Genomic DNA, 23,293 nt, shown 5'->3' on the forward strand with positions numbered 1-23,293 from the left:
CCACTGGCCCCTCTCCCTCACCCAGGCCTAAGCCCCACCTCAGGCCTCGGCTGCTGCAGGGAAAGCAGGTGGCCCTGGCCCAGCCAGCTGGACCGTCTTCTAAAAATTCCACTGGCTGCACTCCTACAGGTAAGTCTGCACTGGGCTAGCGCAGAGGGCACACACCTCCTGGGACGTCATGGCCTGTCCTTTGGGTACAGGCTGGATGCTACCTTAAGTGTGAGCACATGTCCAGTAAGTCGCAGGAACCTGGAACCAGAAGAAAGGGGGCGGGGGGCAGGGACCCGAGTGGTGATGGGGTGGGGTAGGCCATTGTGGGCAGGGCCTGCAGAGGGCTCCTGGTGGGCACTATGAGAGGGCCTGAGTGGAAGCTGAGGCATTTAGTTCTAACCTGGGAGGTCCCCAAGCAGGAGGGCAGTGCCAAGGCCCATGTTTTGGTAAAACTGCCAAGAGTTATCATGGAAGGTGACGTGACAGGGAGGGGATGGGTCAGGCTGGGCCTTCTTTAGTCAGGACCCTGTGCTTCCTTAGACGTGGGTGGCCCCTAACTCTCTGGGAGGCGGAAGAGCTGTCCTCCCCCCATACATCACGCCCTTCTCCCAGGGTTCCAGGGCTGGGGCTGATGTCCTTGTACCTGCCTGCCTTCCTCATAGGCCCTGTCCTTCTGGTGCCCTCTGTAAGGCACCTTCTAGGTCCAGCAGCGGGGCTGGGTGCGATGGCCAGGAAGGATCTGACCCCTTTGGCCAGGCACAGCGACAGGTGGGCTGAAAGACGAGCCAGTAAACTTGATCTGAGCTCGGGGTAGAGAGCGGCTCGGTTTCAGCCCCTCACGGGTGAGCATGACCGCGCAGCTTTATATAGCTCTGCGGCCCCTATATAAGTGGGAGGTGCCCTTGCAGCCGGAGCAGAGGGAGCATCGCTGTCCTTGGCTTGGAGAACCTGTCCGCTGGGCTGAGCACAGTCCTCCCCAGAACTGTAGGGTCCCCCACAGGGGCAGCCCACACCACTGCCCAGGATGCCCAGCAGGACTGTCCGCTATGCCCGCTACAGCCCACGGCAGCGGCGCCGTCGGATGCTGGCCCAGCGCACGGTGCGTTTTCCTAACGATGTCCTGTTCCTGGACCACATCCGCCAGGGTGACCTGGAGCAGGTGGGGCGCTTCATCCGGGCTCGGAAAGTGGCCCTGGACACCATCCACCCCTCAGGTAGGTGCCTGCAGGCCCAGCCTAGGTCTGTGGGGCGGCAGGGGGAGGCCTCTGCCTTGACCCCTCCTGCCCTGTGCTCCCCAGGCCTGGCAGCCCTGCATGAGGCCGTCCTCTCGGGAAACCTGGAGTGCGTGAAGCTGCTGGTGAAATATGGGGCCGATGTCCACCAGCGCGACGAGACGGGCTGGACTCCCCTGCACATCGCCTGCAGCGACGGGTACCCCGACATAGCCAGGTGAGCGCGAGGCCAGCAGCTGTACCCCCACCCCCTGGCCTCTGTTAGCCTCCAGGCTGCGGCCCCCAAACCTGGCCCTGGCCATGCAGCTCAGAACCCTAAGGGCTTCAGGAGTCCGCTTTCTGCCCAGGTGCCCTCCTGGAGCAGCCCGTTTCTGCAGGGCCAGGCTGTCTGTCCCTCACCCACCTGCAGAAAATTAAAACAGGTGGACCTCGGCGCTCCACCCTGCTGCCTGGGATGGGGGGAGGTCCCTCCGGCCGGGTCCCCCTGCGACCCGCGGGCCTCTGCACCCAGGTACCTCATCTCCCTGGGCGCGGACAGAGCCGCAGCCAACGACGACGGCGACCTGCCCTCCGACCTCATCGACCCCGACTTCAAGGACCTGGTGGAGCTCTTCCAAGGCACCAGGATGGACTGAGCCCCGCGCGCCCGGGGCCGCCCCGGCCGGGGCCCCGCTCCTTGGGCACAACCCCTCCCCCGGCCTGGCTTTTTCTGCAGGTGCATTTTTTACGGTGACACTTTTTACTTTTTCAATAAACGCGATGCTCAAGCCCGTGTCGGTGGCCTCATTGCTGGAGACGCGCCCGTCCCGTCGGGGCCGGGGCCGGAGCCGGGGCGCAGCGCAAGGGCCCGGCTCCGACCTGCGCGCCGCCGTCACGTGGCCGGGGCCCCTGTGCGTGCCCGTGCGCGTGCGCGTGCGCGGCGCGTCACTTCCGGCCGGGCCCCAGCTGGCGGCGGCGGCGGCCGAGCGGCGAGGTGAGCGGCGGCGGGGGCGGAGCGGGCGCGGCCGGGACCCGCCCTGGCGCGGCGGCCGCGAGGGGAGGGCAGGGCCGGCCCGGGGCGGGTCGCGGAGCCCGCGCGCCCCTCCCACCCCGCCCGCGCGGGCCTGCGGGGCGCCCCCGCCGCGGGCGCAGGGGGAGGGGGCGCGGGGACGTGGCGCCCGGGCCGCGGGGGCCGAGCCGGACCGAGGTCCCGTCTCCGCGTTTAAAGGGCCCCGCCCTGTGGGGGCGCCCGGCCCCTCCGCCGCCTCCCCGCCCGCCTTCCGGGGCGCGGACGCGCGGGGCCAGGTGCCGGCCTGAAGGGGTGCGACGTGGCCTGCGGGGGGCTCGCGGGGCGGGCGGCGAGGAGGGTGCGCCCGGGGCCCCCGGGGAGCGCCGCTGCCTGGGGCGGGACCGCGGGCGTCATGCTTATAATTACGGAAGCGGCCCCCGGGCTGTCAGGACCCCAGGTCAGGCGCAGGTGCACATGGAGCGCCCCCCGCCGGGCCCCGGGGAGACTCCAACAGGGGGAGACTCCAGCAGGCGGAGACGCCAACAGGGGGAGACGCCAACAGGGGAGACCTCCAGCAGGGAGAGACTCCAACGGGGGAGACCTCCAACAGGGGGAGACTCCAACGGGGGAGACCTCCAACAGGGGGAGACTCCAACGGGGGAGACCTCCAGCAGGGGGAGACTCTAACAGGGGGCACCTCCAGCAGGGGGAGACTCTAACGGGGGACCTCCAACAGGAGGAGACTCCAACGGGGGATACCTCCAGCAGGGGGAGACCTCCAACAGAGGGAGACTCCAGCAGGGAGAGACTCTAACGGGGGACCTCCAACAGGAGGAGACTCCAACGGGGGATACCTCCAGCAGGGGGAGACCTCCAACAGAGGGAGACTCCAACAGGGGGAGACTCCAACAGGGGGAGACCTCCAGCAGGGGGAGACTCCAACGGGGGAGACTCCAACAGGGGGAGACCTCCAGCAGGGAGAGACTCCAACAGGGGGAGACCTTCAACAGGGGGAGACCCCCAGCAGGGAGAGACTCCAACAGGGGGAGACCTTCAACAGGGGGAGACTCCAGCAGGGGGAGAAGGCGGCCTTTGGGCTGTACCCCCAAGGATGAGTACAGTCCTTTGGGGCACAGGGGATGGCTTCAGCAAAGTCCGGAGATATCAGGGGGCAACCAAATGACCCTTTGGGTGGAGAGTGTTGAGAGCTGGGGGGGTCAGGGGCTGAGTCCTGAAGGAGTGCCCTTGATCCCGGTGGGTGAAGGGATGGTGGGGTTTCCAGGTGTTGGGGAAGGAGACCCACAGGCTCAGGTCAGCTGCTGGGGGAGAGGCTGCTGTGGTCACCCAAGGAGGCCTTGCCCCAGGGTGTTCAGGGACTGGTAGCCCTGACTGGGGTCTAGCTCAGCAATGTCCTGCTGGCCCTGCTTGGGGAGTAGACTGGTTTCTAGAAGCTCACTGGCTGGAACTGGGTGGTCGAGAGCCCCAAGCACAGAGAATGGCAGGAAAGTGGAACCTAATCCAATCTGAGTCTCAGGAATCCTAAGGGGGCACAGAATGACCAGCCATTGTGTCTTTGGTTCTAACTCTGGAATACCCATCGTCACTGTTCTGCACCGGAGTATTTTCTCTCCTGTCCACTGGCAGATGGCTGTGTGCTGGGAGTTTGAGGCTGGGCGTCAGAGGATCAGAGGCTAGGCTTTGGGCCCCTCGCCTCTCCCCAGGCAGTCTCTGGAGCCCTTGGTTCCCGTGGAAGAGTGAGGTACCTCCGGATCCACCAGGAAGGCTCCGTCCCCATGCCTGAGCAGGGCCACGTTGTTGTCAGGGCATCCAGGAACCGGGGGGGGGGAGTGCGGGCAGCAGGCAGCGGCAGGCTCTGGGGTGTTCAGCCCAGCTGAACCATCTGGGCTGGCCCTGGAGTCCCAGAGGTTGAGGTGCAGAGAGGGAAGGGACTTGCCTGGGGCAGCAGGTATGGATGGCCTTCCACCACAGGGTGGTTCTGGACTCTGCCATGGGCCCAGCGTGAAGTGGCTAGGCAACAGCGGACGAGAGTCAAGGCTTCCAGAGCCCGGGGGGCGGGGGGGTTGTGGTTCTCCAGGCTGATGGCAGCCGGCAGAGGTGGCACTGTGGCGAAGACTGTGTTTGTTGTGGTCCAGGGGCCCAGCAGCCGTGACACCTGATGAAATAGATGGGGGTCATGCTGAGAGCTTGATGGCAGCATAGGGCCCGGGTGGTGTCCAGGTGGGGAGTGCTTGGGGAGTGGTTGTGGGGGAGAGCATGCTGGCAGTGCGTGTGCAAGGCGAGGGAGGAACAGTAGGCTGTCCCTACTCGGAGGGGGTCCTCTCACAGTTAACCTGGGAATGGGGAGAAGTAACAAGCCCCTTGGCAGAGGCTCTGGGAGGACAGCTCCTGTGAGACTGTCTTCAGCTCTGAGACGCCAGGATTGTTGAGCACCTCGAGTCGTGTTGCACTCAGACGGAAAGACGCGGCCAGGCTTGGACTTGCTAGCGACCGCAAGGCGTGGTGGAGCTCCAGAGCCGTTAGAACCCAAAGGAAGGCTCTCAGGGTTGACTGTGTGGGCTGTATATGAGGGCGTTTTGAGCTCAAGGGTGGAAGTAATTGTGTTCGATAATCCTTGTGAGTGAGAGCCAGAAGGAAGACTAGGGGAGGGAGAGGGTTTGGGAAGGGGACACCCCCGCCTGCGCTTGTCCCTGGTGGGCCCAGGCGGGGTGAGGCCAGATGAATTCTTGGACATGGGGTGTGCAGCCTGCCCTCTCCCTGGCCCCCCATCTCCCCTATCACCTTTACATCAGCTGCCAAGCAGCTGGTCTCTGTCCTGCAAGACTTCAGTCTCTGACCTCACCGGAGCCCTCAGTAGCTTGGTGAGTCTTTTTAGGTATCCCTGGTACTTTTCCAGGCCTGTGCCATTCTCCCCAGCCCCTTGTCACCTGGCACCTCCATGCCCCCCCCCCCCTTGTGGCCCTGCTCAGCGCTCTCCCCCGGTGGAAAACGTTCAGGCTGCCCTCCACTCCGCCAGACACACTGTTGTGGGCCCTTGCCGGGTGCCATGCGTTGTGGACCTCCAGTCCAGGCTTCATCCCACCTCCCCTGCTCCACCGAGACCACAGTTGCTGAATGGGTGGGGATGGTGTCATGCTGGTCCAGGTCTTAACTGCCCACCCCTCACACACTGGAATGGCCGTCACAGGGCGTGCATATTCAGTTGATTTTTAACACCTTTTATTTATTGATTGATTTTAGAGGTAGAGGGAGAAACATCTGTTTGTCTTTCCACTTGTTGGTGCATCATTGGTTGATTCTTGTATGTGCCCTGACCAGGAATCAAACCCATAACCTTGGTGTATCGGGACAACATTCTAGCCAACTGAGCTACCCTGCCAGGGGATTATTCCTTTGATTCTTAATGGAAATTTCCTTCTGGCCAGAATCGGGCCCAGCTCCTTGGAGGAACCCTGGGAGGTCGAGAGGGTGAGCAAGCTGCTGCCCTACTGTCTCCAGGGGAGCACCAGGTCCCTGGCCTCTGCGGAAGCTGCTGGTGCATCCAGGATACGCCTCGGTGCCCCTGAGGCCTGCCAGGGCAGGGCCAGCAGAAGGTCTTGGTGAGAAAGACCTGGGTAGGGAGGCTGAGCTGAGGGAGAAGGGGAGGACTCATAGGCTCCTAACTGGGAGGGCTGGCTGGTAGGACACAGGCTGTTAAAGTCAGGCCCGGTGGGCTGTGACCCCTACCCTCAAGAGGAGGCAGACAGTGGCTCCTTTTGAAAATGTCATTTATTTATCTTCAAGTCTCGAGAGTGTGAGGACCTGCTGAGTGTCTGGCTCCTGGTCGATGTGCTTCCCAGTGCACCCTGACCAGACATCTCAGGGCTGAAGTAGGATGTCTGTGTGGAGGGTCTTCGGTGACAAGGGCACAGCCCTGGGTCCAGGAGCTGGTGCCACCTCAGCAGCGTCCTGGTCTGGTCAGGAAGCCCAGCCCATGGGGGTGGTGTGGGGTGAGTCCCCAACGCAGAGACCAAGCATTCCCGGGGCCTGGGACTCAACTCGAGTGCCTGGTCCTCTGCAGGCCAGCTGCTCTGGGTCCAGCCCCACCAGACCTGGGGACTACAGAGACGAAGGGGAGCAGGGGGCAGCAGGCTGTGACCAGAGGAGGCTGAGGCAAAGGCAGGCATAGCCGGGAAGGCAGGTGCCCTGAAGTGGTTGGCCAGGTCCAAGGGGACAGACTGTAGGAGGGCTGAGGGTCCCTGGACAAGAGGAGGTGAGGGACTGGCCCAGGGCGGGCAGGGGATGGTCATCTTGCTGGCACCTCCATCCTGTTGCATAATTTGAGCTCCCCCCCTCTGCTCACTGCCAACAGCCCCTTGGGGCAAGTGCCCCCAGGGCGCCCTCACGTGCTCTGGCCCTGGGCAGGAGAATGTGGGCTGGAGGCTCCTGACTTGCAGATGCACAGGGTTCTGAGTGCCTCCAGGAGGCTGGTTTTGTGCATTTTTGTTGCTCTTGACTTGGCCTGTGGGTTTCTGTTTACCTGTGCAGGTGTTTAAATATGGCTGAGTGAACCAGAGAGGACGCACCCACACTGTCCCATCCTCCTGGCCCTCTAGTGGGGACTACCGCTCATGCTCTAGGCAGCTTGGGGGCCCCTGGGATCCAGGGTGAGTGGGGGAGGCTCTTGTGCCTGAAGCCCCCTCCCAGACTCCTCCACCCCCAGCATCTGGGATTGCCCCGCCCTGGGACAAGACCAGGCCCTGGAGAGTTCTGTGCAGCCAGCTCCCTCACTCTGTGGTGTGTCCAGCTGGCCAATTGAGAGTGAGCCTAAAAATAGACTCCCACCCAGGGCTGTAAAATTCCCTGGGCAGAGAGAGGGTATAAACAGGCCGTGCCCTAGGGTCCTGGTCACTGGGTCAGGCCCCAGGCTGGGCAGCTTCCTCCAGGCTCACACCCCTCCGCCACCCTCCCGCACTGCTGGGCCACCAGCTCACTCATGCTCCGGCCTCCGGTACCTGCAAGGTGGACAGGTTCTGTGGCTCCTCACCACTAGGAGGTACATCCCCATTTACAGATGGGAAACTGAGGCTCATGGAAACAACATGCCAGGTTTCCTACAGGCTGTGGGCAATTAGAGTTCATGGGAGAGGGGCTCTGATTCTGCAAACCGGGGTGTCAGAGCAGCTGGCACCATCTGCACCACATGGCTCTGGGGAAGGGGCTCCCAGGACAGCTGTGGTTCAGGTGCTGTGGCTCAGGCTACTCCAGGTCATGCGTGTCTCTGCACCCCCCCAGCCCTTGGCTCCCACCAGCTGAGCCTGCTGCATCCTTGGTCAGCCCAGACTGTTGTTGGACCCCACCCTCGGGGTTCTGCTGGTGGCAAGGGAAGAGGGCGGCACACCCCCTGCCCCTCCCCTCTGAAGCCCCCCTGGAGAGGGTGACACTCTGTCCCCTGTTGGGGGTGTCCCTTTCAGAGGCCGAGGGGATCCGGCAGCAGAGCACGAGGACCAGACTCCCCCGCGATGACCAGGTAGGTCTTAGGCAGTGGAGAAGCCTCCACCGAGGGGTGTGGGGTCTGCACCCTGCCCTCCAGATTCCCCTCACGCACCTATTCCCCCTAGTTCCCCTGTCTCCAGAGTCGTCTACAACGGCAAGAGGAACAGTAGCCCCCGCTCTCCGCCCAGCAGCAGCGAGATCTTCACCCCCGCCCACGAGGAGAATGTGCGATTCATTTACGAAGGTAGGGCGCCCCCACCCGGCCTCCACCTCACTCTTTCAGCCTCACAGCCCAGGCAGGTGGGGTGCCTGGGCCTGTCTGGAGGACAGGTTCTTGTAATGGGGGCCAGTCAACACTGTGGGGCTCCCAGTGGGCAGCACCCCCTGAAGAGGCAGCATTTGCAGCCAGTTGGGTTCTTGGCGGGGCGTGGAAGACAGATGTGCGCTCTGGGGGAATCCATGGTGTCCCAGGACTGGGGGCTCTGTGCCTGGCGCCCCGCTTCGAGGGATTAGTGCTGTGCCCCAGTGGGTCGCATGTGCCTCTGACAGCGGCCCTGGTCCTGGTGTGGACGCGGGGACGGGCCTGCTGTGGGAGCCGGGCAGGGAGGCCGAGGCGGGGGTCGGGCAGGTCTAGGGAGTGGGGTGCGCAGGGGATGACCTCCAGTCTAGGGGCCCAAGGCTGTGACCCGGGAGGTTGGTGGGGCCGGGGAGGGGCTGCGAGGCCGCGGGGGTGCTCTCCCGGCCGGACCCGCCTGCCTGGTGGCCGGACTGACCGTCCGACCGGCCACGCCTTCCGCAGCCTGGCAGGGCGTGGAGCGGGACCTTCGGAGCCAGATTTCGGGCAGCGAGCGGGGCCTCGTGGAGGAGTACGTGGAGAAGGTGCCCAACCCCAGCCTCAAGAGTGAGTGGGCGGGGCCTCGCGGGGCGGGGGCGGGGCCTGGTGGAGAAGGTGCCCAACCCCAGCCTCAAGAGTGAGGGGGCGGGGCCTGGTGGAGAAGGTGCCCAACCCCAGCCTCAAGAGTGAGGGGGCGGGGCCTGGTGGAGAAGGTGCCCAACCCCAGCCTCAAGAGCGAGGGGCGGGGCCTGGAGGGCGGGGCTGAGGGCGGGGCTGGCGGCTGTGGGCGGGGCCGGAAGGCCCCCGCTTCCTGTTTCCTGAGCGGAGCCGGCGGGTGGGCGGGGCCGGGGCCCGGAGGCGGGGCGGGGCCTGGGCGAGGCCGCCCCTCCGCCCGCTGACCGGGCCCCCCCCACCCCCCCAGCCTTCAAGCCCATCGACCTGAGCGACCTGAAGCGCCGGGGCGCGCAGGATGCCAAGAAGTCCTAAGGCGCCGGCGGGCTGCGGGGAGACCCGGTGCAGCCGGGGGCTGGTCCGCGCTCCGTGGGCCCGGCGCCGGGAGGGGCGGGGAGGGGCCGGGCCGTGCTCCGCGTGGGCTGCAAACCCGGGACCAGGACGGCGCGATGGACCGCCACGGCCTGCCCCTCCCTGGCCCCTTCTTTCCTGCTGGCGCTCCTGCCCGTCCCTGGGAGGGTCAGGGCTTGGCTGCCCAGGTGTCTGGAGCCCCCTGGCCCTGCCTGTCCCCAGGGGTTACCCTGACTCCCCTCCCTGTCTGTCCTCTCCACTGCCCCAGCCCAGACCCCTGGTCACTGCCAGGATCAGGACAGAGATCAGAGGGCCTCTGTTGTCTCCTGGGCCAGTGGGACTCGTCCAGGTTTGTCCCTGAGGTGGCCAGAAGGCAAGACAAGGGCAGCCCTACCCACACCCAGCATGGGTCTCCCACATGGCTTCTTCTCTGGCCTGGACACTTGGGGAGCAGCGAATAATCCCCTCTCCACCCCCACCCTAGCCCCACTGTACAACCCGGCCCCTTCCTTCCTGCGTTAGCTTCACGGTGGCCCCCCAGCTCTCCAGGCCTGGGATACCCCTGGTGCCCCTCAGAGGGTCCTGGGCCCTGGTGTCTGCGGCCCTGTGGCGTAGCAGCCCCTTGGGCAGGGGTGTGAGGTTGTCTGGCAGGTCCTGTCTCTGTGTGGTGTGCTGGGAGGGTCACCGGGCCCTTTTTCCAGTGACTGGAGCCTGGGACCAGTGAATAAAGGCGGCAGCACTGGGTCGGCCTCTTGTCAGTCTGTGTCCACAGCCCATACACAGCCAGAAATCCAGGGTCATGGTCAGGGCTCCTGAACAGAAATTTTGCCCAATCTCTGGGCTCCTCTAGGGGGCTCAGGACTCTGGGGTGCGGCTGTGGGAAGTGGGGGCCTCCTGGAGGCCAGAGGATGGGATGGTTCTGTGGGCAATGGGGCCATTCCCTCTGGAGGCAGCCACCGCCAGATCCACCCAGAGACCTGAGTGCACGTGACTTTCAAGCCTGAAGAGCCTGCAGGCCAGACCCCACAAGCCAAACCAGAATTTATTTTGGGAGCATCTTTTCCCAGAAGAGTATTTTGGGGGCTTGAGTGGCTCCACCGGTGGCTCTGGGAGGTATCTTCTCCTGGGGGTGGTTCCCCAGGGCAGGGGCAAAGGAAGGACGGTTCACATAATAAACAGCCACCGAGGCCGCTGCCATGGTCACTGGAGGTGCCCAGCTCTGAGCCAAGTTCCTGGGACCTTGTGGCCTTCTTTGCTCCCCTGTACCTGTGAGGGCTTTAATGCCTGCTGGGCTGGGTTGCTGGAGCTGCCCCCCCACTGTCTAGGGATGGGGAGTGTGGGCGGGGTCCAGGGGCTGCGGGCTGAGACTGAATCGGCACTGGGCACACATCACATCCTCCAGCCAGCATGACCTAGGCTACCAAGGACAAGGCAGAACCGAGGCCCTGCCCCAAGTGCTGCCCTCAGTGACCAGCAGGTGTCCTGCTGGGAAGGTGGAGGGTGGGCTAGACCCCAGACAGCCTTTGCTGCACCTGTGAGCTTGAGTAGTTGCTGACTCTCAGCCTGTTTCCTCACATGGAAATTGGTATCTGCCTCCCAGGTGGCTGCCCAGTGCTAGTGCCCACTGCCACTGTTGGTTACCTCGTGGACAGCAGGCACAACCCACAAGACTTCAGGGCCCCTGGACAACTGCTGATGGTAGCCAAAGTCATGGCCTTGCTGTGAGCCCTAGGACACATCACACAGCCTCCAGGCTTGAGTGGCCCCTTCTGTAAAGTGAAGGTGTGGGCTGTGGTGGTCCAAAGGCCTCCCGGAAGGGGAGCTGGAGCCCCCAGGGAGCACTGGGGAATGTCTAATATCTTGCTGTATTAGTTAAAAATCTACTTGATTTTGACTCCAGGGCCCTCTGGGTTACTCCTCTGGTGGAGCTAGAAGGTGGGAGGGGCACTGATCTCAGCTCCCTTAGGCAGCACTGGGCCCTGGTATCTGCCTCCCCTGCCCACAGCCACCCTCCCTGGCCTCACTAGTGGCAGTACCACTGGGCCTGTACACTCCCTCCCTGCCTGGGTGGGCCCACGGGATACCCTTCCAGGCACTTCACTGCCACTATTCCTGCCAATTTAGCTTTTTTGTGAAATGAAAGCCTTTGGCCTGGGGTCTTTCTGCCAAGAACACCTTGGAGGTGGGAGTGGGTTTCCACCCCCCACCCCCAGAGGCAACCATTTCCCACCGTGGGTCTTTGTATTTCCATTTCCAGACAGTAGGCGTGAACTGCTGCTGGATTTTCCATTTCGTACACTCCCCCCCCCCCCCCTTGCCTAGATGGTGCTTTTCTCATAACTCTGGGTACATCCATGTTGAGTATTTACACGATGTCTGTGTTTCCATTCAGTGCTGAGCCGTGTGGTAAATTGTGATTATTTTTTCTTTCCTGCCCAACTTTTTGTTTTCCTTAGGGTTATTCATTGCCTCCTTTTTTCATTTGCTTAGTTTCCCATGTACTAATAATACTAATGAAGACCTCAACTCTCCACCAGGCCTTCTGAGTGTCCTCCCAGTGTGTTCAGTCACTTTGACCCCCTAGAGGGTGTTTCCCCTGGAGCCTCTGTCCCCCTCCAGGCCCAGTGACGGGCTAGGCCTGGCACACATCCTGGGGCTCTGCCTTGGTGCTCCTACGTTGGATCTGTTTATCCAAGTTCCTGTGTCCCTCTTTCTTGGACTCCACACTCACTTGAGTAGCATGCAGATGTGGACACATACAGGCTGGGCCGTGCCTGCCTATTGTTCTTTTGGGGGAAGGACTGGGGTGGAGGTGGGGGAGGCGTAGGTATGAGGAAGGGGCAGAGGGCCTGGGGAGTTTATCTCCCTGGATGGAGAGCGATCTTGTGTGGGTGCAGGGCCCTGAGTGAGAAAGTGGGCTCCTCCCCCCTCCCCCTCCACCCACCTGCAGGGCTGCCCGGTCAGAACTAGGGTTTATTGGCTGGGCTGGTCCAGCCCCCGCCAGGTCTCCACCTCCGCCCCTGACTCCACTGGCCCGCACTAGTTCCCTTGGGGACGGGAACAGGGGTAAAGGAGGACAAGGGTAGAGGGACTCAGGATGGGGAGGGCTGTCTGGAGGCCCCTAGGTGTGCGCACACCCCCAGGCAGTCACTGACCCTGAGCTCAGCAGCCGTGAAGGAGATCTTGTGCCCTCCCTCTGCCAGCCAGGGCCCACATAGGCTTCTGGGCACCAAGAGCTGGTGGGATGCCCTCTGGTGATTCAGGGCCTCGGGGGCCTGGAGCAAAAGGTGCCCTGAAGCCTGAAGGTCAGGTCCCTCAGCTGCTGGGCTGGCACTGCCTTCAGGTCCTGCAGAGGTGCAGCCCCCACTAATCACAGCGACACTGGCCACCCACCGGGACTGCAGGAGAGCCCTGTCTCCCGTAACTGGCCTCCCACCCCTTCTTACCCTCCCCTCATCGCTCCCTCCATGTCTCATCTGGGCCATGGAGGGGGTTGGGGGTGGCCCGGGGTGCAGGCCCCCTCAGGAGGGCCCCAGTGCCTGGCGGGTGAGTAATTCTATTTACCTTTCCTGAGAGGCCTCCTGTCCTCTCATTTGCTCCAATTAGCCGGCTGTGCCTGAGCAGCTCCAGCCCACGTGGCTGGCAGGGGCTGTGGGCACCCCCGCCCCCAGGGCCCAGCCATGCCTCCCAATAGTTCTAAGAGCAGGGACACCTGGCTGGCCCGCCTGGCTCCTGCTCTGCTCCTGCGGCCCCTCCCTCCTGTGACAGCGCCCCTCCCATGCACAACCCCCACCAGGCATCGCAGCTCTGCGGCAGGGCTGTTCTAGAGGGGTGACTGTGGCCCCCGTGTGGCTCCCACTCCTGCCCAGCCTCCAGCCTCTCCATCAGATGCTGCGCCCAGGCAGAAACTTGGGCCTCGGGATGCACCTGGGCCACCGCCCGCCCAGCGCACCACCTGGCTCTTCTCTGTCCAGCACTCAGCTTGTTCCTGGCCAGCATCAGGCCTCACTGCCCGCCAGGCAGGGTGCCCAGCCCCACACAATGGTGGTGTCCTCTCTGTGCACAGCTGTCCTGGTGGACATGGACAGAGTGGCCAAGTCTCGGCCAGTGACTGTGCTGGGGGGCGGGGTGCCGTGCGGAGGCCTGGGGAAGGAGCACGGCCGCCTTCATGTGGGCCATTCAGCTCTGGGTTCCCTTTCTCTGGGCTTCAACCGGCTGCGTGGCCTGCCAGCTGCTCGGGTGGCTGGAGCCAGGAGGAAGCAGAGGCCAGCAGAGGATGGACATCCAGTCCCAGGTTCTCCAGCGATGCCCCCACTGAGCCAGTGTCCAGCCACGGCCAGTGCCCATGGGGGTCGGGAGCAGTGTGACGCCAGGGGCCTCCCTTAGCCACCATCCCGTCCTGTCCCGCTGTTGGCAAGTGGTGATTCTGGGGGACAAAGCTAGTGCAGGACTGTCCACTCAGCCCGGGGTGGGGGTGAGGCCACCTGCGCTGGATAGGAGGGTAGCCAGACCCTGCTCCCGGTGGGGATAGGGAGGGGCACTGCCAGCCACCACTCACACTTTGGGTTCTCTCAGGGGTGCCAGCTCCAATTCATCTGCAAAATGGGGGCTCCCAGAGGAGAGCACCAGCTCGGGGTTAGGAAGATCCCCATCGGCGGAGGCCCTGGGCCCAGCTGGCTCCTCCCCAGCCCCACTCTCCAGGGCATGCACGGCGGCCACTGCGTGGGCTCTTTATTGTTGGAGGGCACACAAGGACACATTTCCTCCAACCGCCGACACACACACACGGGACGCAGGGGCATGCACTCACAAGACAGCTTCCCGCCACACCCATGCCCACTCGGTTCCCCACCCCACCCCTGGGCACAGAGCGGGGGTGGGGAAGGGAGGCCCCACCCCTCAGACCACCGCACTGGGGACGTGGACAGTGAGGCCACTCCAGCCACCCCCCCCCCGGCCTCTCAATTGTTCATTGGTGCCCTCTGGGCTCCTGAGTCCAGCCCCAGGTGGGGTTCTGGGGGCTTCACAAGGAGCTCTGGGCCAACCCGGGGAGGCTGCCGGCCACGTGGGTCTCCGCAGAGGGGTCGTGGCTGGCCCCGTTGCTGTCGTGGCCCCTGGAGAGCAGAAGCTTCTCGCTGGTGGGCCTGTCCAAGGCCCGGTGGCTACTGCCCTGGTGCTCCTCCCGCAGTACCTCGTCCATGCGCCAACGGTGCCAGCTCCTCAGCAGCTCTGCCTGCACCTGGGGCAGCCCGCAGGTCGGGCCAGGCCCAGTGCCCGCCAGTCCCGCCCCCCCAGGATCCCCAACCTCTGGCCCTGAAGAGCCAAATGGTACCCTGGCCGTGGAGCAAGCTGGGCTTTGTCAGCATGGATGCCGGGGTCTGCAGACGGCTGGTACCCCTCACCCTGTGCACCCCCTGAGGACAGGGCTGAGGCCTGGCACCCAGGCCCCTAGCAGCCGCTGGGCAAGTGCAGGTGGGCACAAAGGCCAGGTGCCCACGCTCCACTCTACCCTGACCCGGGCTGGTCCCAGACCCTCACCTACCTCCTTGTTGAGAAAACAGTACAGGACAGCGACCAGCAGGCCCTGCAGAGAGGGGGTGGTCAAGGAGGCCCTGGGAGGGGGGGGCGGGCACCTGGGGGGGGCGGGCACCTGGAAGGAGCTGAGGAAGAGATCGAAGAAGAGCTTCGCGAAGCGCAGGGTGCCCTGGGCATGCTCGTCCGTCACAAAGGCGAACACCACCTCGTGGACCCCCAGCAGGGGGATGAGGGTCAGCGTGGACTTGGCCAGCCTGTGGGGGCGGAGCCTGAGCCACAGGCACTGGGTGCCTCCCCCCCGGGCGCCCACCCCGGCCGCGCCCGCACCCACCGGAACTTGTAGTCGGTTTGGCGCATCTGGCGGGCTCGCAGCTTGGCCACGAGGATGTGAAGGACACGGATGAAAACGAAGAAATTGATCTGCGCGTGGAGGGCAGGGCTCAGGGCGGCCCGGGCCCCACCGCTGCCTCCCGGCTCCCGAGGCCCTGGGGCTGGCGGGCACCCAGCCAAGGACCGGCAGCCCAGCCCCAGGCCAGGGCGCCGGCCAGCGTCCTGGCTCAGTGCCGGGCTCCCTCCAGGTCCGCCCAGGCAGGATGCTGTCTGTCTCCTGGGCCACCGCAGGCCCACGGGGAAGGGGGGCTGGAGGCCACCTCACGGCCCCCACACCCCTCCCTGTGCAGCCAGCAGGCGTCATTTCCTCACCAAAATGGCCAGGAAGACGGGGAAGCGCAGGATCCACCAGAAGCCCATGTTGTCGTTGCTGGTCCAGCACCTGGAGGGTGGGGCTGGCTCACATCCTGCAGCCCCCCGGCCCCCAGCCCCCAGCCTCCATTCCCTGGGGCTCTAGCTAGTGCCTCAGGAGAGAAAGGAAGGTGGCCAGGAATGACCCCCATGCTGGGCACCGGGCTTGCTCACCACCCCCAGCCTCAGGCCAGAGATACCCTCCCCCAGGCCCCCAGAGCCGGGCTGCACAGCCGCCCCGAGCCACGCTCAGCTCGGCTCATACTCACTGGATGTTCTCGAACAGACACTTGACCACGGCCCAGGGGATGACAAACAGCATGGGGGCGCCTGCGGGGGCAGCAGCTGTGGTCCCAGGCTCCCATCGGCCTGCCCCCCCCCGGGCCGCCCACTCACCCCAGCCGATGCCCAGGTAGAGGGTGAAGAAGCTTCTCTCGGGGCAGGCGGCGAGGCCCAGCAGGCTGTGCAGGTACACGCCCTCCACCAGCAGCCAGCAGTAGTTGGCCACGACGCCGTATTGCATGAACACCGCAGCCACCCGGCAGCCGGCCACCGCCTGGCCGTGGGTCACAGGGCAGGGCGTGCGTGAGCGCGGGTCCCAGGGCCGCCCGCCGCCCCGGGGCCGGGGGCCAGCGTGGGCGCTCACCCCGTCGCTCAGCCAGCCGCTCACGCTGAGGTCGTCTCCAACCTTTTGGCTGTAGCGGGTCTTGAGCAGCGCGTCGATGACCAGCACGGAGCTGGCCTTGAGCACGAAGGACGCGAACAGGTTCACGTGGATGTAGTTTCGGGTGCAGTGCAGCCTCCTGCGGGGACGGGGAGTCGGCGCCCGCCCACCTGCCCGCGCCCTGCCCTCCGCGGCCCCTCCTGTTGCAGGCCAGGGGCGTACCTGAGGCCCAGCAGGATGACCAGGGCCAGGATCAGCGCCCCCAGCGAGAGGCAGTAGCCCACCGTGTACATCACCTGGAAGCTGCCGTACAGCTTGGCCACCTCCTTCTGCGGATCACAGTGCGGGTCAGGCAGGGCTGGGCGGGGTGGCTCGCCGGGCCCCACCCGGCCTCGGCTGCGGGGGCCGTGGGCTGACCTGGACCACAATCTCCTCGTTGTCCATCTGGCACTGGGAGGCATTTCTCCACGGCTGCCCCCGGGGCCCACGCACCCACTGCCCGTCGGGCCCGCACCTCTTGTAGACGAAACGGTGCTGAACTGTGTGTGTGGGGAGGAGGCTCCGGTCAGCACCCCACCGGAGGCTGGACCCCTCGGCCGCCACCCCGAATGCCTTCCACAGTTACCTTTGTGGTACCAAGGCAGGTACCAGGGGCAGGAGATGTTGGCCGTGGTGTTGGGAGGGGTGTCGGGCCAGCAGGAGTACTTGTCAAAGGTTCTGTTGCAGACCAGCTCTGCGGAGGGAGCAGCGTGGGGGGCCCTCAGCAGGGCCCACACAGCCCCTGCCGTCCCCTCACGGGGTCCCCTGAGAACTGCCCTCCGCTCCCCCTGCCAAGGCTCTCTGACCATCCCACCCCCCAGCCCAGCTTGGTCTGGAGCTCCATCCGGGCCCAGCCACCCCCCGGGACACTGCATCTCCAACTTGCCCCAAACCTACCTGGGGTTCTCCCCTCTTCCAAGTTCCCTTCTTAAAGGGCCTCCCTCTCTGGAGGCTGAACCCCAATTTTGTTGGCACCCTTCCTGGGCCCAACACCAACTCTGTGGTCACCCCCTGCTCCCCTTGCACTGGGTTGGCCCCTTCACTGCCAGGACAATGACTGGCCCTCCCAGGCAGCTCCCCCTGCTCCAGTCTCTGCACCTATGACCCCCCCACCCCTGCCTGAGCCCTCTGCACAATGGCCCATCTCCCCCACCCCCAGGCCTTGTGAGGTCTGCCCACCTCTCTCAGTGGCCTCCCTCATGCACTGTCTGCCCCCTGGACTTTAGGCCCTGGGGGCAAAGACAATGTCTGCAGGCCCCTACAGGGGGCACCCAGCAGCAGGGGGGCATGGAGCACCCCAGTTCTGGGGCAAGTCTACCATTTCTTTTATTTCCCGCTTGTATGGCCTTGGGCAAGTCATGGCTTCTCCGTGACTCAGTTTCCTCGTGTGTATAGGGCCTTCCCATAATAAGATCAGGAAATGCTACTTGGCCAGTCACTGGACCGGGGCAGAAGGCTGGGGGGCTCACCAGTGGGGGGTGGCAGCAGGCTCAGGTTGTGGAGACACTGGTCCCCATAGAGCTTCCACTTCTCGAAGAGGAAGTCCATCACCTGTGCGGAGGGGGCCTGGGGCTGGGCACAGGGGTGGGTAGGCAGGAGCAAGCTGCGTCAGCGATGGAAGGGGGCTGGGCAGGCCCCGGGGGGAGCCGAGGGGCTGGGGGGCAGGTGGGCGAGTGCTCACCTGGCAGGACAGCAGCAGCAGCAGCGGCAGGAGGAAGTGGGGTCGGTGTGGCAGGGCGGGGGGCATGCCTCTGAGCTGCCACCCCCCACATCTGGCTGGGGCTGCAAATCAGGGGCAAAGGGTTCCCTGGGGCTGCTGAGGGTCAAAGCAGCAGGGCCTGGGGAGAGATCCCCAGGAGTGAGGAGACTCAGTTGGGTCTGTCATGGCTACCAGGGTGTCCCGCTCCCCTAAAGTCACCCATCTGAGCCTCCGGGTCCACTGATGGAGTGGAAGCTAAGAGGGAAGCAGTTGCTCTCTGCCAATAGGTGTTGCCCAGCACCCTGGGGGCTGTGCCACCTCCCTGGGTGCAGCGGGGTCTCCCACGGCCTGCAGCTATCTCTTTGGTGGCTCTGACAGCACCAGGGCCCCTCCCCTCTGTGCTGGTGGCAGCCACCATCCTGCCTGGTCCCACCACTGTGGGCGGGGGGAGCAGTGGCCCTGGCAGCCCACCTCCTCCCCAGCCTCCCCACCTATTCTTAGTCCCTGGGAAAGTTATCTTGCCAGGCCAGGGCCGGGTGCCGGGGCCATCCATCACTTAGCCCCCAGCGCCATGGTTGTCGAGGTGGCCCTGGGCCAGCTCCCAGCCTTGCCAGGGGCCAGGAGCACCAGGCACATTCTCAGGGTAGTCCCTGTCACATGCATGTCCCCTTCCCCAGGGCTGGAGCATGTAGGTGCCCCCCTGGGCCCCGCACAGGCTCAGCCTGGGTTCTGGGTCCCATGGGGCATAGTGTGCCGGCAGCTGGCAGCACATTCTTTGGAGATTAGCGCTGCTGGCTGCTGAGCCCAGACACCGGACCCCTGCCCTTGTGGTGCCTGCAGGGGGGGCCGCCCCCGGTGCTTGGTCGTGGGCTGGAGCCCGTCTGAGCCAGAGCTCTGGGGCGGCAGCAGCAGCCCCATAAATTCTCCTTCCATGCTTCCGGAGCCTGTCTTTCACTCCCAGTGAATCCCACGGGGGCAGCAGGGAGGCGAGGCGACTCCCTTGGGGCCTGGTGCACCCAGGGAGGTGGCTGGGCCCTTCTCTGGACACACTGGGGTGGACTGAGCAAGTGATGGATAGATAGATGGACAGAGGTCGGCTGGCTGGCTGCAAGGCACTGCAGGGGAGAAGCCAGGGGGCGTAGAGGGTGAAGGGGCACCCAGATTTCAGCCCCTTCCCATTAGTCCAGCTGGGTCCTCGTGGGACCAGAGCCTCCCTCCTCACCCCTAATGGGACCCTGAGGTGCCTCCATGCAGGGTGAGAGCAGAGGGTCGGGGAGCCACGGCGTGAAGGGTGTTCTCGGCAGAGAAGGGGGCGGGCAGGCAGGCGGAGGATGAGGGGCAGTTTGGGTGTTTTCAGTCCCGAGGCCACGACAGGGTCCTTATCTCCTGATTCCAACCAGATAGGCACCTGCTGCCCCGCCCCTCGCTGGCCCTGGCCACTGAGCTCCGTAGGTGAGGAGCAGCTAGGAGCAGCCTCTCCCCGGCAGCACCGGCTAGAGGAGGAAGGGGGTGGGTGTGCAGGCTCAGGGGTACCCGGTTGGCCTGAGCAGCTGGAGGCTCTAGGGCCAAGGGAGGGGGAGTGACAGGGCTGCTGGGGCGAAACGGACCGCAGAGATGCAAGCCGGGGACACGGGAGGAAGGACACTGCCCGATAAGTTGTTCCCTGTCCAGAGGCCCTGCAGGGGGGTAGTGGGGGGGGGTGAAGTTGTTGGACAGCCTCCCAAAAGCTGACAGCCCCTGAGCCCAGCTGGGGCTCGGCGGCCAGGGCAGCCTGGCTGTCCCTCAACTTTTGGGTGGAGCAGGTGACAGCTCGCCTGGCTGACCTCGCAGGGCCCAGGTGTGGGGCAAGGTGGGAAGGGCAGCCTGCTTTCCAGCTAGGTGGTAAGTTATCCTGGGACCCCAGAGAGAAGCGGGGCTCAGGCGGCAGGGGGGAGAGGCATGGGCTGCCATGGGGCCCCTACTTCCCTGCCTCTCCCAGGCTATTCTCCATGGCAGCCATGGCCAAGGAAAGGGGGACCCTCCAGGTCCCCCACTCCCACCTCTGGTCCGGTGGGGGGTTAAGAATCAGCACCCACAGATCACAGGCTGCGTACCCCGGCTCAAGGCACCCCTAGAGGTCAGGGCCTCAGCAGCCCCACTAGCGAAGGCTGCGGGTGATCCCCACTAGGTGCTTGACCGGAGCAGGACAAGGGGCCGAAGCGGGGGGCCTCTGTCCCTTGGAGGGGTGCGGGCAAGGAGGGTCTGGGCGCTTGTCTGAATGGGGGTGGGGGTGGGGAGCAACTGTCTGGGCAGAGCTGAGGCTCTGGGGTCCCCACCCTGGGCACCCAGGGGTGCTGCTGGTGCTGCAGGACAGGGCAACGTCGCGGCGCCCAGTTCTGGTCCTGGGGCCAAGGACAAATAATTGAACTTCTCAGAGCCTCAGTTTCCCCACCCGTGAAATGGGGACGCCTGCCTCCTCAGGAGGGGTGAGCTCCGCCACCGAGGGGCCGGAGCCTGGCGTCCAGGCCCCTGCCCGCCACAGGGCAGCCTGTCAGCCCGGGATGCTCTGCGGGTGAATGAGGGAGATGAACCCCGATGCTGGGGGCGCCGGCAGAGGTGCCGCTCTGGGGCTCCCTATTTTTCACTTTACTTTCCTCCCGCGCTGAGCGGTGGGATGGGGGCAACTGGCCTGGCCGCAGGGACCCTTCTGCCTTTGGGCACCAGGACTGGGTGGGGCTCAGGGGACAGAGGCAGGGGTGGCCCGAGGCCCAGCCCCCAGCTCACCCCTCTTCCCTCCTTCCCAGCCCCACTCCTCCCCCGGGTTCACCCCCGCCCCCCGCTGGCTGGCACCTGCCCTGCCCGTGCCCGGCCCGGGGCACCTCTCCCCAGCGCCCCCCGCCCGGCCAGCGTCCCTCCAGCTCCCACTGGGGGCGGCCGAGGGGCCCCCGGACCCGGGAAAGGGCCCCCGAGGCCGGGGGAATGGCCCGAGAGCCAGGAAAGGCGGTCACCCCGGGCCCAGGGGTGGGGTTGGGGCCTGGGGGGGGGGAGCCCGATCCAGCGGCGGACGCGGTGGCCGGGGCTCAGGGGCCGCGCTGCGGACAAAGCCGGTCCTGCGCCCTTCACCCCCCGCCGGGGACAGCCCGCCGGTCCTCGCCCCCGACGGCTCGGGGGGCAGGGGCCCCACGGCCCAGGGGCGCGAGGGGGCCCCCGGAGGGCCCGTGACCCGTCCGCGCCGCGGGACAAAGTGACAACCGTGGGCTTCGCGGAACAGCGGCCCGGGGGTGCTGAGCCCCGCGCCCGGCCCGGGGACCCCCGGGGAGCTGGGATACTGCGGGGCCTCGGGGGTGCGGGGCCCGCCCGAGGGGGAGGCCGGGCTGCGGGGGACCCGCGCCCTGGGGTGTCTCCGCCGAGCTGCCCGGGGGGGGGGCAGGGCCCCGAGGGGAGCGGGCGGCGCACCGAGCGCCCGGGGGCTGCGCCGGCGGAGCCGGGAGCGCGAAGCGCCGGGACCCCCGCCCGCCCGACGGTGCGGGACCCGCCGCGCCCGGCCCGGGGCCTGGGGACGGGGAGCCCGGCGGGTGAGGACCCCACCCCGGGCCCCCGGCCGCGCCGAGCCCCCCGTCCCGCGGCCCCCGACGTCCCCGCGGGCGGCCCCTGCTCACCGCTCAGGTCGCTCCGCTGCCCGATCCGGGTCGGCGCCGGCTCCGCGCCCGCGCCCCGCGCCAGCCGCGCGCAAACTTTCCGGCGGCGACGCTGGGTGGCGGTGGCGGCGGCGGCGGCGGGGGGGGCGGCGGGGGGGCTGCGCCCCGGTCCTCCCGGCGACGCCCGGGCTCCTGCCCCGGACCCGTCCCCGAGGACCCCGTCCCCCGACTCCTGCCTCGCGGGCGCCCACCCCGCGGCTCCCCCCAGGCCCCGCCGGGGGACCCCCACCCGGAGCACCCCGCCCCTCGGGTCCCCGGCGGAGGCCGGTCGCTGGGGTCCGCGGCGCCCCCGGGCGGAGCAGAGGGGGGCGCGGGGCGCGGGGCGCGGGCGCGGGGTGGGGCCTCGGCGCCCCTTCCCCTCGCTCCCGCCGCGTCCTGGCCGGTGCCGCGCGGACTCGCTGGGAGGACCGACCCCCGCTCACCCACCGTGGGTCCCGCCGACACGTCCACCCCGCACCGCAGAGCAGGGGCCGCGGTGGGGGGCAGACCAGGGGGTGCGGGGGGAGGCCCGGGGGGCCCTTTAACGCTGGTCTCAGGGCCCAGTCATCTCCACTAAGCCCCTCCAGCACCAATGACCCCAGCTCCTGCCCCCAGCTGGCCGCCGCCAAGACCCCCACCCCCTGTCCCTCTCCCAGCGGCTCGTTGCCCAGGGGGCTCCACAGCTGCACCCCTCCTCCCAGACTTGTGCCTGCAGACCCTCCTGAGCACTTTCTCCCCCCCAGGTCTAGAGCTGGCACCCCAGTCCCTGCTTTGGGGCCCTTTCCGCTTCCTCACCGGCCAAGCCCCCACCCCAGCGGTCCCTGCTCAGCGCCGGTGACCTCAGGGTCTCCAACCCCACGGACACTTGGCGCCCGTCTGTTTGGCCTCCCAGCATTCCAGGACACGGACGCTGGGGCCCCTTCCAGAAAGTTCTCCGAGGCTGTGGCTTCGACATGTCAGCCCCCTGCACTGTCCCTCACCAGGGGTCCACCTGTCCCCCAGGCGTCTCCAGGGCCACACACCCAGGGCCCCACCCGGACCTGCTCCCATCTCCTGGGTGCACCTCCCCACACCCCTGCCGGACACCTGGCAGTGGTCCTGAAGTCGCCAAATCCCAATTCTTCGTCCTGCGTTCTCTGGAATCACCTGGGCCTCTTCTCCACTGTCCTTCTGACCACCATCGCCTGGGACACGCTCCCTGCCGTCCTTTGTCTCTGGGCCCTTCTCTCCGCTCTATTTCTGTTTTGGGGGACAGTGGAGCCCATGGCCTCCCGCTTGTGCCTCCCCACGCACCATCCAGCCCCCAGAACAGAGCCAGTGCTGGTCCCACCGGCCACAGGTGGCTGGTACCTTAGGACACCTCTGTGCCCAGCCACCGCTTGAAGCCCCAGGTGGAGGGGCACCCCTGGGGGGTGCCCTCCAGACCCCCATTCTTACCAGTGCATCTGAAACCCTGCCCCCAGAGCCGCCTTTCTGTTTCAGTTCAGGTGATGGCCAGAAGGCAAAGGTCAGAGGCAAAGGTCAGGAAGTCGGCCCTGGGCTCTGCCTGCAGAAGGGCCTGTGCAAACGCAGGTGCTGGGGGAGGGGAGCCCTCCCAGCTTGTGCCCAAAGACCTGGCCTTCCCCCCTCTCCCCTGCCCCTGCCCCCTCCCCCACCTGCCCCCACCTCTCGGGGTAGGAGCACCTGTGGGGGGGGCGCAGACCTGGGTCAGTGTAAAGCTACCTGCCAGCCTTGGTGGGCTCCACCCGTGATGGGGTAACGACTCCTCCAGGCGGCTGTGAGGATCAGAGGAGAAGCTACGGGTTCTTCCTGGATGTGGGGGGATCTGAGCAGCTGGGAAGGGGGTCACCCCGCCTGTGTGACCTTCAGAGACACCCTTCCCTGTCTGGATCTTATTT

The 23,293-nt window shown here is 66.0% G+C and overlaps 3 protein-coding genes across 12 annotated transcripts; 2 read left to right on the plus strand and 1 right to left on the minus strand.

Annotated features, from left to right (window-relative positions):
- Positions 1-901: 901 nt before the first annotated feature.
- Positions 902-1,996, plus strand: PPP1R27 (protein phosphatase 1 regulatory subunit 27). Its single transcript, XM_081161497.1, has 3 exons — positions 902-1,205; positions 1,290-1,440; positions 1,735-1,996. Exons 1-3 carry the CDS (start codon positions 1,016-1,018, stop codon positions 1,856-1,858), a joined length of 465 nt encoding a protein of 154 aa, XP_081017623.1. The 5' UTR covers positions 902-1,015; the 3' UTR covers positions 1,859-1,996.
- A 170-nt stretch (positions 1,997-2,166) lies between these two features.
- Positions 2,167-9,804, plus strand: MCRIP1 (MAPK regulated corepressor interacting protein 1). 3 transcript variants are annotated; one of them, XM_081162080.1, is made up of 5 exons: positions 2,167-2,196; positions 7,683-7,738; positions 7,830-7,948; positions 8,504-8,605; positions 8,961-9,804. In XM_081162080.1, the coding sequence occupies exons 2-5, from the start codon at positions 7,731-7,733 to the stop codon at positions 9,023-9,025; spliced, it is 294 nt and encodes a 97-aa protein (XP_081018206.1). In that variant the 5' UTR covers positions 2,167-2,196; positions 7,683-7,730; the 3' UTR covers positions 9,026-9,804. The 3 variants fall into 3 exon arrangements, with proteins under 3 accessions (XP_081018206.1, XP_081018207.1, XP_081018208.1); XM_081162081.1 differs by lacking the exon at positions 2,167-2,196 and adding an exon at positions 6,757-6,875; XM_081162082.1 differs by lacking the exon at positions 2,167-2,196 and adding an exon at positions 7,034-7,264.
- Positions 9,805-13,777: 3,973 nt separating this feature from the next.
- Positions 13,778-22,893, minus strand: GCGR (glucagon receptor). Of its 8 annotated transcripts, none has more exons than XM_081162588.1 (15): positions 22,833-22,893; positions 22,542-22,634; positions 17,722-17,878; positions 17,510-17,612; positions 16,627-16,734; positions 16,419-16,540; positions 16,224-16,330; positions 15,984-16,140; positions 15,734-15,893; positions 15,607-15,667; positions 15,299-15,368; positions 14,928-15,016; positions 14,712-14,850; positions 14,604-14,645; positions 13,778-14,300 (listed from the first exon to the last, which is right to left on the minus strand). In XM_081162588.1, exons 3-15 carry the CDS (start codon positions 17,785-17,787, stop codon positions 14,085-14,087), a joined length of 1,440 nt encoding a protein of 479 aa, XP_081018714.1. In that variant the 5' UTR covers positions 17,788-17,878; positions 22,542-22,634; positions 22,833-22,893; the 3' UTR covers positions 13,778-14,084. The 8 variants fall into 8 exon arrangements, with proteins under 8 accessions (XP_081018714.1, XP_081018717.1, XP_081018715.1 ...); XM_081162591.1 differs by having other exon boundaries at positions 17,722-17,853; positions 22,482-22,634; XM_081162589.1 differs by having other exon boundaries at positions 17,722-17,856; positions 22,482-22,634.
- Between the last annotated feature and the right edge of the window lie 400 nt (positions 22,894-23,293).

This window comes from Miniopterus schreibersii (assembly GCF_964146895.1).
Source record: "Miniopterus schreibersii genome assembly, chromosome: 16".
NCBI lineage: Eukaryota > Metazoa > Chordata > Mammalia > Chiroptera > Miniopteridae > Miniopterus > Miniopterus schreibersii.